At 37.1% G+C, this 12,603-nt stretch overlaps 1 protein-coding gene across 3 annotated transcripts in view; it reads right to left on the bottom strand.

Annotated features, from left to right (window-relative positions):
* Positions 1-12,603, bottom strand: part of LOC128524047 (plakophilin-4-like) — a 137,231-nt gene that overhangs the window by 110,534 nt on the left and 14,094 nt on the right. Inside the window, exon 1 of one of the 3 annotated variants that reach the window (XM_053496331.1) lies at positions 7,319-7,343. The exons of 1 other annotated variant lie outside the window; for it this stretch is intronic. In XM_053496331.1, coding sequence (XP_053352306.1) covers positions 7,319-7,328 — 10 coding nt within the window. In that variant the 5' untranslated portion in view covers positions 7,329-7,343. Of the gene's footprint in view, positions 1-2,144; positions 2,161-7,318; positions 7,344-12,603 lie in introns of those variants that run through there. One more of the 3 variants, XM_053496333.1, reaches the window with a different exon arrangement.

Here is a 12,603-nt window from a genome sequence, read left to right as displayed (position 1 = left end):
TATCAGCACTCGTTTCTGTGTTAAATCATTCTCACCACACTCCACAACACGATCTATGTTAATTAATACGCAGATCACAAAAAATAGTATTACAACAGCTTTAGACATATGTTGATTTAAACCTAACCAGTCCAGTAACTAATACTACAACAATAATAAATAGATTAGTTAATTAAAATATTGGTTGGTTGAAGCCCTTATCCCATCTCAACCTATATAATAATGCTAATAAAAAAAATAAAGTTTTTTTGGCCAGGCATTGTGTTTAAGCCTTTCAAGACATTAATTCTTTAAACACAGCAGAAAGTACATTAACCCTTATGATTTAAGCCAAACCCACCCGAACTGAAATAGAGTTCATGCTGAAGCCACGGACCAAGTATCTGTGTTATGAAATTACTAACAGCTATTAAATTATTAAAGTCTGATATAAATAAATAAAAATTTTTCAACAAAGCGCTGCACCTTGTATAGATACAGATGCTTAGCACTTAGATTTTTTGTTTGTATGTTTACTTACCCCACTGAGGCTGTAGCTGAGGGAACTTATACTGTGTACACAGTGGCTAAGTACTGTAACATAAGACTGAAAAATGACTCTTATTGCCCAGTCATTGTACAACAAGAATCCAATTCTCATTTGTTCTGGATAAAAGGCAGCTACAATTTTACTATTCTGTCTTAACCTTGTGATGAAACAATTACTGGAGATTTTGTATGTACAGTATGAGGGAACGATTTCAGTGTCAATTCCTGAACAACAAAGGTCCACCTCTGTCATAACACATTAAGTTTGGTCAAAGTCCTTTAAACAATTGGAATGCTGATGAAAGCTTTCAAAATTCCTCCAACTGCTGGACAAAGACAAAGGATCTAAACTTTTGGGACTCTAACCAGCATTAACTATTTATATCAGCCCCAAACAATCTAGACTAATTTAATTATTAGATAGGCTTGGAGACTCCTCCTCATCAGTAATTTTTAGCATAGAGGAAGTGGACTCTCGCTCCTAATTTTGCACTGCAGGCAAAAGTGAGCCCATGGAAAAAAATCACTTCAAAAACAGCATCCATCTGTGATAATTATCTGATGCTGGTACTGCAGTAAAGGTTTTATATTCACTACATATTCTAGCTTCCCAAAAAAATAAATGTCAAATATGATTATATCCTGACCCTGAAAAAGGGACACTGAACAAATTATACTTTAATATATCTCCAAACATTTTCATTTAATCTTCCTAAAGATAAAATTTCAGGGGGGAAAGTCACTGCCGCTTTAATATTAGACATCATTTTTATTAAAGGATAAAAAAAAAGGTTTACAACTCTGCAAAGTTCACTTTTAAAAGACTTTTGCTTAAAAAATACAATTTATATTTAGTTTAACAAACATATTGTAGAGACCCAGATAAGAATGCAGTTTACTTTAAGACTTTAGGACACTGAAGCTATGGTAGAGACTGAGTATTAATAGTTTAAAACAGAATGGCATGATGAAAATCTTTCCAGTAGAATTCAGGTTGATTATGTAACGTCACATGGCATAACTAGCAGCTTTAAGATGGACAAATACCACACTTAGTGACATTTCCTGACACATTCATGTGTTCTGAGCATTTTCACACAGTCGAGTTATAATTAAATCACATTTAAGTGGTATGTGGCTACAGCTAAATGCTTGTTCATGGTGTAGGGCTGCTGCTGCTACTCAGCTAACTCAGTACAACCTCGCCAAACTGTCACCAAAATTGTTTGTGTTTTTTTATAATTAATTTTAAAATGACAATTTTCTTTTGGGATTAATAAAAGTTCTCTATCCATCCATCCATTTGTTTTAAAATGGTTGTAAAATGTTGCTCTTCCTCTGTAATCCTTCAGGTGGTGCCCTCTGAACTGTTCACAAACTGGCACAGTATAGCATCCTGTTTGTTAGGAACTATTTATTTGCTAATCATGGCTCTTAATTTTAGCTATGGTGTCATAGTACTGCCGGAGTCGCTGCTCGCACACTGCACTAAATATACATTCAGTTTATACATTATGTGACTGTGACTATACTGTACCCAATTGTTCTCTCTCATTCTATTCTCTCTCTCTCTTTCTGTCGAGCTACACACAGCACTCCTGACCTGTCTGACTCACCCTGGTGGCCCGCTCCTATTTAGAGATTGCCCCGTGTGGTCTGCATGCGATGCGTGTGGTGACTGGGGGACAGCTCCATTTTACCATAAAGATGGTCTTGGTCTCTAATGACTCAGTCAGTAACTGCAATTGCTCCTGTTGTACTGAACTTCTAGCCATCTAAAACAAAAGGGAAAAAATACTTTCCCTTTGGGATTAACAAAACATTCCATTTATCAATAGATTAGAACTAAAATTCCCCAAACAGTTTTGTTCCTCCAATAAAGCGGACTCCATATTAACTTACACACATCTCCTGTTATACTGAACTTTTAGCCTACTAACAACTCAGTATGACTGCAGATCAATCCCTGCTATCTGATATCACCCAAATGAAGATGGCTTCCCTGTCGAGTCTGGTTCCTCTCAAGGCGCTTTTCCTTGCCATCAATGCCCTTGGCTTGCTATCTGATCATTATGATTTATAAAGATGATTCCTCGCACATTTAAAACTCATTTCCATAATTTTCTTTTGATTCTGTGCGACAATTACCATTGTTAAAATAGCTACATAAATCAAATTGAACTGAATTGAAAACCTTTTATACTGGGAAGGTCACGCTCCCCGACCACTCTGTGTCCATACAGATCAAGCTTGTTCGTTTCCTTTACTTTTTCTCATTAGCGCCCCATTTGCTATGTAAGGAATGTAGCACTTGGTTTTCACACTGTGCACTCATGTGTTTGTTTTCGATGTTGATTTGTCTTTCGAAACATGTTGCCCATTATCCAAGATGCAATGCACCTTGACATTATTGCCCATTCTATATTGATTACAACTAAATGCTACACAATGATGGCCTCCACACTACAAACGAAATGAAGAGTACACTGTATGGGTATACAGATACCTGGATTATTAAATGTCCAGATTTCTAAATATTGAACATTTTAAAACCACGGGTATTTTTACCGATGTAACAGTGTCTATTCTATAGGAAAGGCTTTCTACAGGATTTTTAATGATAGTCAGTGGTCCAGTTTATCTTAAAGGTATTCAGTAGAGCTGAGGTCACTCGACTTTTTACTTCAATCCTCAAACCAGTTCTTTGTGGAGCTGGTATTGCACAGATTTGGGTCTCAGCTTTCAAAGGTGTAAACCCACAGCATCCAAAAGATTCTATACGCATGCATGTTTATAACTTTGTGTAAGAATGTTTGGGGAAGAACCAAACATTTGGGAATATAAAACATCATCTTTTAAATACAATTTTTCTAAAACACCATCTTCGAAAGCATAACAAAAAAAAAAAAAATTCGGCCTAGTGGGAATTTGGCCCTGCCCTGGAACTAGTTTGCATATCTAGTTTGCATATACTGTAGCTTTTCCGCTTAAGGAGAAAAATTACCTTTGTGCAACATTAATTTTCCAATGATTTCCTTTTGTACATGATCAGTGATTGCAGATGTCACATCACAAACTGTAATGACGAAAAAATTGCTGCGTGTTAAATTTGAGGCTTTCGGGAGCCTACACATTCCTCACTCCTGGTTCAGTTTAATCACTGATCTGCTTCATTCAACTCAGGCGTGACCGAAATTCCTCTTTTGCCGTGAGTCACTTTGACAGCTTAGATGATTTCGGTGCTGCTGTATGCTCCATCAAATGAAACGCCGGGCAGGGAATTTGCATGACAATCAGCACAATATTGGACATGTTGGAGCGGCACAATACAGCTGTCCATCTCCCAGTGAATCGCGACGCCTGCTCGGCACTCACCCCCCACCCCTCGCTTTCCCCATCCCTCTCATTAAACCCGGAGACAATGTGTCTGGCTCTGAGTGATCGATGCGTCCTGCGAGTAGCAGTACTGGCATTAGTGTAGCACAACCATTTGTCAATAGGGCCTAAGCCGTTAGTTCATTACACCAGATTTAAAGATAAGGCAGACGGTACTTATGATGAGGACTGCTGTTCAAGTGGACTGCATGCTTCACAGGTGTAAAGTCATTAAAGGTCACATCGGTTATACCTTCAGCGTTCTAGGAAATCAGTTATCTACAGTGAAAGTCTATACTGAAGTTCTGCTTTTTTTTGTTTCCATGACTGGTTTGGAATGTGAGTTTTGGCAGTCAGTTGCTCTCTCCTCAGTGTGGTGGACTATACAGCTCTACTTTCACTCATACTAGGAAACCCTTATCGCTGAAGTGATGTTGACTTTTTCTACAGGATAAGTTCTGATGTGCTGCCTAGTCAACCAATTTAAATGAACAAAATTTATATACATAATCACCCGGGTCTTGTTAAAGCTATATTGTGTTCTTACTAAACCGTTGCACCACTAATATCCATTTGTGCTTATATACAATGCTAGTTAAAAGTTTGGACACATCTTCCCATATGGTTGGTTCAGATTCTTATGTCTTTCTACACTGTAAAACAATGCTGATGCCATCCAAAATATGCAATAATCTCCTTCATACAGTTATTATTAGCATGTGTCTATTACTTATTCTCTGTAAAGCCCTTATAATGACTCTAACCTGAGGTGGGGTTTGTTAATTGGTGACTTCTGAGGCTGGTGACTCTAAATGAACTTCTCCAGCAGAGTTAAGTTTTGGTCTTGCTTTCCTGGGAAGGTCTTCATGGTGCTTGATGGGTTTCGCAAATGCACTTGAGAATATTGCAAGAACTATTCCAGAACAGCTGACCATTTTGTCTTAAAATAGCAACTGACTGCTGCTGTTCTTACTTAATTTCCTGATATGTTTTCAATTCCACATGTGTATTTTTGTAGTTTTTTAAATCTCCAGTATTGTTCTAGAATAGAGAAAAATGTATCATAAAACAAAAAACGCTGAATTAAAAGGCGAGCACTTTTGACTGGTACTGTATATGTATGCACACACATTGTACATATGCTGTCAAGACCCGTGAGTGTTTGCCCAATCACTAAATAAATAAATAATTAATTAATTACGTGTTTTAGAAAGCAGAAAATATTCCTTGCCATAAAAAAACATAACAAAACAAAAAAACATGATCTAATTTCAGCTGCCTGTAGGAATACAGCCTGTGCCAACCATCTGGATTAGAAACCTAAAAAGAAAAAGAGATGAGAAGAGAGAGAGAGAGAGAGAGAGAGAGAGAGAGATGACCAGGTGGACCACACAGCAGTTGCCCTGCACCTACTACACGATTTAGAAGAATAGCCTGTCTCAGTGGATACCCAGCAAATTCTAATTTGTACTTAAAAACCTTATAATGATGCATCTATTTGTTATGTAGGCAGATAATAAAACTAGAAAAGTGCTTTTAGTGCAAGGTTCTGCCCATTGTTATTCTCTGTGAATGAGCTGACTCTTAAAAAAAGTAATGCAGCAGCACCGTAGCACTTACTAGGAGTTAAACACAGACTACAGATAACCTTGAGAAGACTTATGCTAACAGATTAATCCGGAGTAAATACAAAAACTGTTAGGATGACATTTTGTCTTCGCTAAATGTACCTTCTTGCACAAAAAAAAAAAAAAAAAACACAGTGACACGACACCAAGCTAAATATTTAAATTAACATTTTGTCCTTTAAAAGCTTTTATTGAAAGAGCTGGGAATATCTTGCTGAGTTGCATCTACATAATTAGCTGACATGTTAAAAGCACCGAAGCACGATGAAGAGTTACAAGTATGTGAGAATGAATTTATTGTCCTCCTGATGGCCCCTGACACCTGCCTGATGTTTCAGAGACTAAAAGACAGGGATCTGATGTGCTCAGTCTGAGAGCAGGTGGGAGAAAGAGTAGAAGAAACAGTAAGGGATTACCGGTGAGCAGAATACCAGTATTAATGAGATTTTTTTTTTTAATTATTGAACCATATGGTTTAAATTCTGCTTTAGTAGCACTTTGCTTGCGTAGCTGATGAAGCACTTTAGTGTGAAATGTCCAATTTCTCAGAGAACAATGCATACCTTGAGTAATTCGTGTTACATGTACTATAATCATCAAAGTTCACTTCTGTTACTTCAGATATTCTTTATTTGCTGAGGTCTAAAATGTTTCAGAAAATGATGATCTCTAGAGTTGTGTAATATAAAAAGAGAAATGGATAGCCTGGTAACACAAATCACCATCCTTTACAACTCTGCTAAGCAGAAAAGAAACTCAAAAAAAACAAAAAACATTAAATCTTGGGGCAGAGAGGCTACAAGAGCTAAAACACACATCAGGTTCTACTCACACTCCAGAACAGGAATCGCTTTGTCTTTTTCCAAATCTTTAGCTGCCTGTTTTATACAGGGGTGAATAAAAAATTAAATCGCACTCTGGCTGTGGAATTAAATTTTTAAACTTAAAAAATTAAACTTTAACAAAAGACAAATTAATTGTTCAACATACTCTCCTTGCTTTTCTATACACTCCCTCATTAAAAAATTTTTCGTGGCTCGCAGCTCAGCCTAATACGCCGCTGTCTTCACATTTTCATAAGAAAACTTTATCCTCGTAGGGCTGTTTTCAGGGGACCAAACTCATGAAATTCTGTTAAAGCAAGATCAGGACTATAGGGAGAATGCTTTAACATCTCAAACACCTTGCAGAGCATCGACATTATGGACTGAAGTTTTCGGATGTGCAAGATCACAACACCCTTGGATAGCAGTTCTCTGCTTTAAATCCAAAGTTTAGGCTTCAGCGCTTCAATAAGCATCTTACTGTAATGAGCACTGTTAATTGTTAAACCATATTTCCTGATAATGTTCCAATACTGGCGCTTGGAGAATCCTAGAAAACTGTAAGCATCAATTTTACAGGTGATGGTTGATCTTTGAACTTTTTCTCAGTCTGTGACTTAGAATGTTTTCGTTCCATACTCATGCAGTTTACTCTCAAGCTCGTGGGGATGAGTCCGTGTCCCGTCACCAGTAATGATTCTCTTCAAGAAACTTTCACCTTCCTTAGGGTCCAAATTTTGCTTGCAAATGTCCAAACACTTCATGCTTTTCTGCAATTTGTTTCAGCACCATGTAGACACCACACACACAAAAAACTAATCACTGCATGCTGCTCTTTTTTCCCCACAGATCACAAGTGGGGCATTCATTTTTGCTCTGACCGCAATTACAAATAAACTGATATGACACGTTCACACCTGCACAGCACTAACTGATGTGACTGGCAGATAATTTTTGACTTACCCTCATACATAAAGAAACATACAGAAGAAAATGTGAAAGTGGGCAACAGAGCGAGTTCCCTCGAGCTGGGTGATTTGCAATACAAGCAACTATTAAACGGTGTACTTTGTGGTTTGAGTGCATCAAGCTGAGGTTAGCTTCAGATCCATGACCACCTCCATTCTGATAAGCTTAGATTATCTGAAAGATAATTACAGGGGGGGGAAAAATAAAAGATTTTTCAGATAAGCAGCTAGGGCATATTTAGACAAAGCAGCGGTAGCAATCAAATGCTCATTTTCTCCAGGTAGTGTTTACTTAGCACATGAGCACTTGCACACAGTCAATTTAATTTTCAAGCATTAAACACTCATTGCACCTTTTACTAGTTACTGTTACATTAACAATCCCAAACTGTACACTTGTATTACAGCAGGTGTTAAAGCAATTAACGAAAGCCTGCATCCAACGCATACACACAGGCTTGTAGCTTTTCCTTCATCAGAAACTGGTTTAGACAAGAACTTTGAATTCCTTAAGACTTCATGAAATACTTTTCCCAAAATCATACCTTTTCTAGTCATTTTTCTGTTCAATCAAGACCATGATGGGAGTCAAATGCTTACATTCTTACATTAGATGACAGAGAACATAAATGCTGCCACTCTTTTGATTTAAAAGCATGTTTTAAAACTTTTTTAGAAAGGGGTATAACTAGACAATTTAATTATTATTAAGTTGAACACAGATACTACAATAAACTTTTACATAAAACAACAACAAGTCAAGGAAGCACAAAATATCGCATAACACTAAAGCTACTGGACTCTAGTGAATTAAAAATGTACTGAAAAACTGGATTAAAAAAAAACTGTGTCATGACCTGATGCTGATCATGCACATGCTCCTGTGTAACCGCAAAAAAGTTGTACAAATTTATATTTTTTACAACTATATTTTTTATAGTGAAACTGACTATACAAATAACAAAGGACTGCATAATTAACTAATTCCATGTTTTTTTTTTTTTTTATAGTTTTAAAATCCCCACTATTATTGTAGAATTTAGAAAATAAATTACTAAACAAAAACAAAGAAATCTGCTAATTTGTTTTCTTTTCTGGCATGTAAATATTTTTCGGTAACTTTTAATTTTGTGGTGGAATTATGACGCTTGAAAATTTAAATCGTTTTGTACTCAATAATTAAGTCATAAAAAAAGGAAAAAAATTTATATATAAAAGTTTGTACTAAAAACACAAAGTGTCTAAGACTTTTTTATAGTACTGTATATAGTACTTAGTAGCCTGTTAAACTTAACTATAAAACCTAATAGTTTCATAAATAATGTTTAAATTAGGTGATGAAAAGTTCAAGAAGAAAAGTTTTTTTGGCCAGTAAATAACCAAGATTTAAAGGATGAGCGAATTATTTTAATAGTTGGATTATATTCAAAAAGGGGCTGTGAAAATGATTATTCAGTTGAGGGGTCCCCTGGCTGCAGAAAGTTTGGGAACTGCTGCTTTAAATAATACAGTTTCCTATGTACTATGCAAATATATTAGAGATATTTGCATTGCCGGAATTTTAGGAAACAAGAGTAGCTTAGTTTTTTAAAACACATATTTCTTCCCACCCATTTATATCAGCATTTTAAACAAAATGATCGTGCTTTGAAGTATTTCTGACGATAATGCATCTCCTTTAACAGGTGAAGATCTAGTCGGTTAATCTAAAAGCTAGAGATGATTAACCTACATTAGTCTTATTCCAAATATATAAAGTATATAAATAGTTAGAAAACAGTTATGATTTTTTTTTTTTGTGAATTTATTAAAAGCAATTTCTAAAGTGAGAGCTGTAAGTAAGGTCACCTGTCCAAAAATAGTCAGTCAATGTCAGGCTTGTACAGTTCCAGTAAAGAACAAGGAAGCGTTGATTAAATCATGTAAAACGGTGCAGTGTAAGCATTCGATACCTGTACAACTAGAGCTAGATCAACACATTATCCTTTTGTTTAAGCATACCTTGGACGGACTCATGAAAATAAACGAAACGTAAACAGACTGTGAAATTCTATTCTGCGGTGGACCGAGGTGCAAGAGGTTCAGCGAAAAAAAAGGAAGGAAATTAGCGTTTGATGAAACTGGCAGCTATCCAAACCATTTTGCCCATCCGGGGCTCCATTAACACAATGCTTAAAGCTGGGGTCAGAAAACAAAAGGTCACCTATGCATTATATTGCATCCATGAGGCCCACAGCTGTGTTTAGACCAGCTCCATGGAGTCTGTGTGAGACTAGAGTGACTCAATCAGAGCTTCTGTTCGAATACTGAGAACACACACACACACATATATATATATACACATACACACACAGACACACACACCAGTGAGGTGGTGAAAGCCAGCCTGATGCACACTATACGAGATGTAATATCCGTTAATCAATACCTAACTGAGGAGTAAACAAAACATTAACATTAATGCAGCTGGTAACAGATGGTCACAGTGTGCATAATTCATTAAAATTTCAACCTCTAAATCTATACAATGTGATAAATATAAAAATTAATTATGGGTTAGAACTTATGTACCACTTCTTATCCCAAATTCACTGACATGCTTCCTAACCACAAATCCATGGTATACCATCATACAGTAAGTACATCATTTATCCATCTACCCATTATCATATAAAAGTTGTCCATCCAATAGACAAACAATTGTCATCACATGTAGGTTATTCATTTAACCATTATCATAGATCTATCTGTCCATTCATCTGCCAGTCATTGAATATTAGGCTATCCAACAATCCGCATATACACCAATCAGCCTTAATATACAATGCAAAACATTGATTTTATCCATCCATTTATCTATCTATTTCTCCATCACTGTAGGTAGTCTTTCCATTCATCCATCCATCCTAGCACACAATATGGCCAACACTTTGTGAACACCTCAAATTCACACATGTGTTTGTTGAACTCATTCCAGATTTTTTCCCCCTTTGTTTTTACAATAACCTCCACTCTTCCGGGAAGCCTTTCAAATAGATCTCTCAAATTTAAAATATACAGGTGTAGATTTGTCCATTCCCCAGGTGAATTAGCGTGACACTGATGTCAGATGAAATGGGCTGTGGCATAGTCAGTTTCATTCCCAGTTCATCCAAACGCTATTCAGGGAGATTGAGGTCAGGGCTCTGTACAGGTTAGTCCAACCATTCCACCCCAACCATGTCATAACATGTCTTCACGAAGCTTGCTCTGTGGAGCATTGTCTTGTGGGAACAGGTTTGGACTTCTCGATTCCAGTGAAGGCACTCCGGAACGCTCCTGTATACAATGTCATCCTGTACACTTGTGTGACTCCCGACTTTATGGAAAAAGTATGAAAATTGAACATGGGTGTGAAATTCAGACGCCCACATACTTTGGGCTTATAATGTATATAGGCTGCCTATTTATCATCCATCTGTACAGTCAGTCATGCAGTGCTGTGATTTTCCTTTTGTTTAACTGTTACATGTAAATGATTCAGATCATCAAAATTTTTTATTTTACACAAAGATTACTTGACTGAATACAAAATACTGTTTTTAAAGCATGATTTAATTTAATAAGGGGGAAAAGCTGTCCAAATCTGCCAGCCCCTATGTGCAAAAGTAATTGCCACTAAACTTAATAACTGGAATCAAGCATTTGTGAAGACTGGCAATATAGTATTATAGTATTACATAAATTATATAAATTTCAATTTCTTTTTTTATTACTTGAGACAGTTCTACACCCACTATTTATGCTCTCCTTCCTGCAAATCGAGCAGTGGGTGGGGACTGGCTACCTGCCACAAAACTTCCATTATTCGCCTTCAACAACCCTTTTCCCAATGACTACTACATGAACCTAAGCAACTGCGCACCAGCACTTTCTAACTAAAACTGCTGTAAACAAGATCAAGCGTTTTATATAAGGATGGTGATGTTCGTAGAGTGTGTTTTTTAGAGGAAGCTGTGGGAGAAAACACAGCAAAGCAACCATATGGAGGTCCTTAATTGGGATGGAAAAATATTTAGTCAAGCAGATCACTGAAACCTCAGCTGAGCTCCACTGCATGACCAGAGGCCTCATAAGACTTTTTCGTCAAGGGAGCGGTGTGTGATCTTGTATACGAGCCCACATGATGAATCTCTTCTGCACATGCTGCTGGTACTCTGCTCAACTTGCTAGTCTGAGATGGACTTGATTTTCTAGTCAAAGCACGCTGCTGCTTTGACGCCTCCCGTCTCACTTGCTAAAGAGAGAATGACAAGGGCAGAGGGAGCACAGGATGATGGACATGCCATGGCACCCACATCTTAAGGGGGGGGGGGGGGCAGGGGGGGGTTCAAACAGAATGAAAATAAACCACAAGAGATGATGGCAGTGCAGAAAAGAGCAATCTGACCTACACCAGGCAGGCCAGTACGATGTTGCAATTCAACTATCATTTTGTTGTGCAAGTATGGGAACTTTTGGCTATTACCTTCAAAGCACAAAGAAACAGAACAGAACAGGAAGAAATCAGGGAGGTTACATCAGATATGCTAGGAATGTTTAAACTGGGACTCCAAAACAAAATGATTTAGCGGACTTCACATGTATTAAAATTATACTGCATATTTCAGTATTGAGTATGATGATAGCAGCAAGGAAAGTCTATGCCTCCATGAATACTCTCCAAACATAACCAGAGCTCATATAAACACTGACTGCAAGCCAGAAGTAGGCTGAACTATGCTTTCCATCACACTTTTACTAGACAAGCTAGAAGTCAAAACAGAGCTCAGACTTGCATTATAGAGCACTGTTTAAATTCAGCAAAATTTACCACAAAAGGCCAAAGAAAGTCCTTGAATAACCCTTTTTTTGCATTAGGAAAAAGCAAGTAACGGATATTCAAGGACTTTCTTTGCTCTTTTAAGATCTCCCTTTTTTAGACTGGAATGAGATGCCAAAGACATGGATGATTTCTCCAAAAACACAGACTACGTTTCATTAAAGATGAATAAGTGCTACAGCGAGACGCAATTTAACCGTTCGAAGAAGCGGCGGCTGCAACTTGAAACAAACGGCACAAATACTTGTCAAAGTGCAGTGATTTTCAGTGTAATTTGACATGACCGCCAGAAAGGGGTTGAAAGATCACTATATTTTGAATCATGTGGTTATAAGCCACTTGAAGTATAAGGAGACACCACAGAAATTCATGCATTTCCTCTGAGAGGCAAAGCAATATCATCAGTCATGCTTTGTAGA

This window comes from Clarias gariepinus, chromosome 5 (genome assembly GCF_024256425.1).
Source record: "Clarias gariepinus isolate MV-2021 ecotype Netherlands chromosome 5, CGAR_prim_01v2, whole genome shotgun sequence".
Lineage (NCBI taxonomy): Eukaryota > Metazoa > Chordata > Actinopteri > Siluriformes > Clariidae > Clarias > Clarias gariepinus.
Note: the sequence above shows the minus strand (reverse complement) of the source record. Positions and strands in the feature narration are given on the sequence as shown.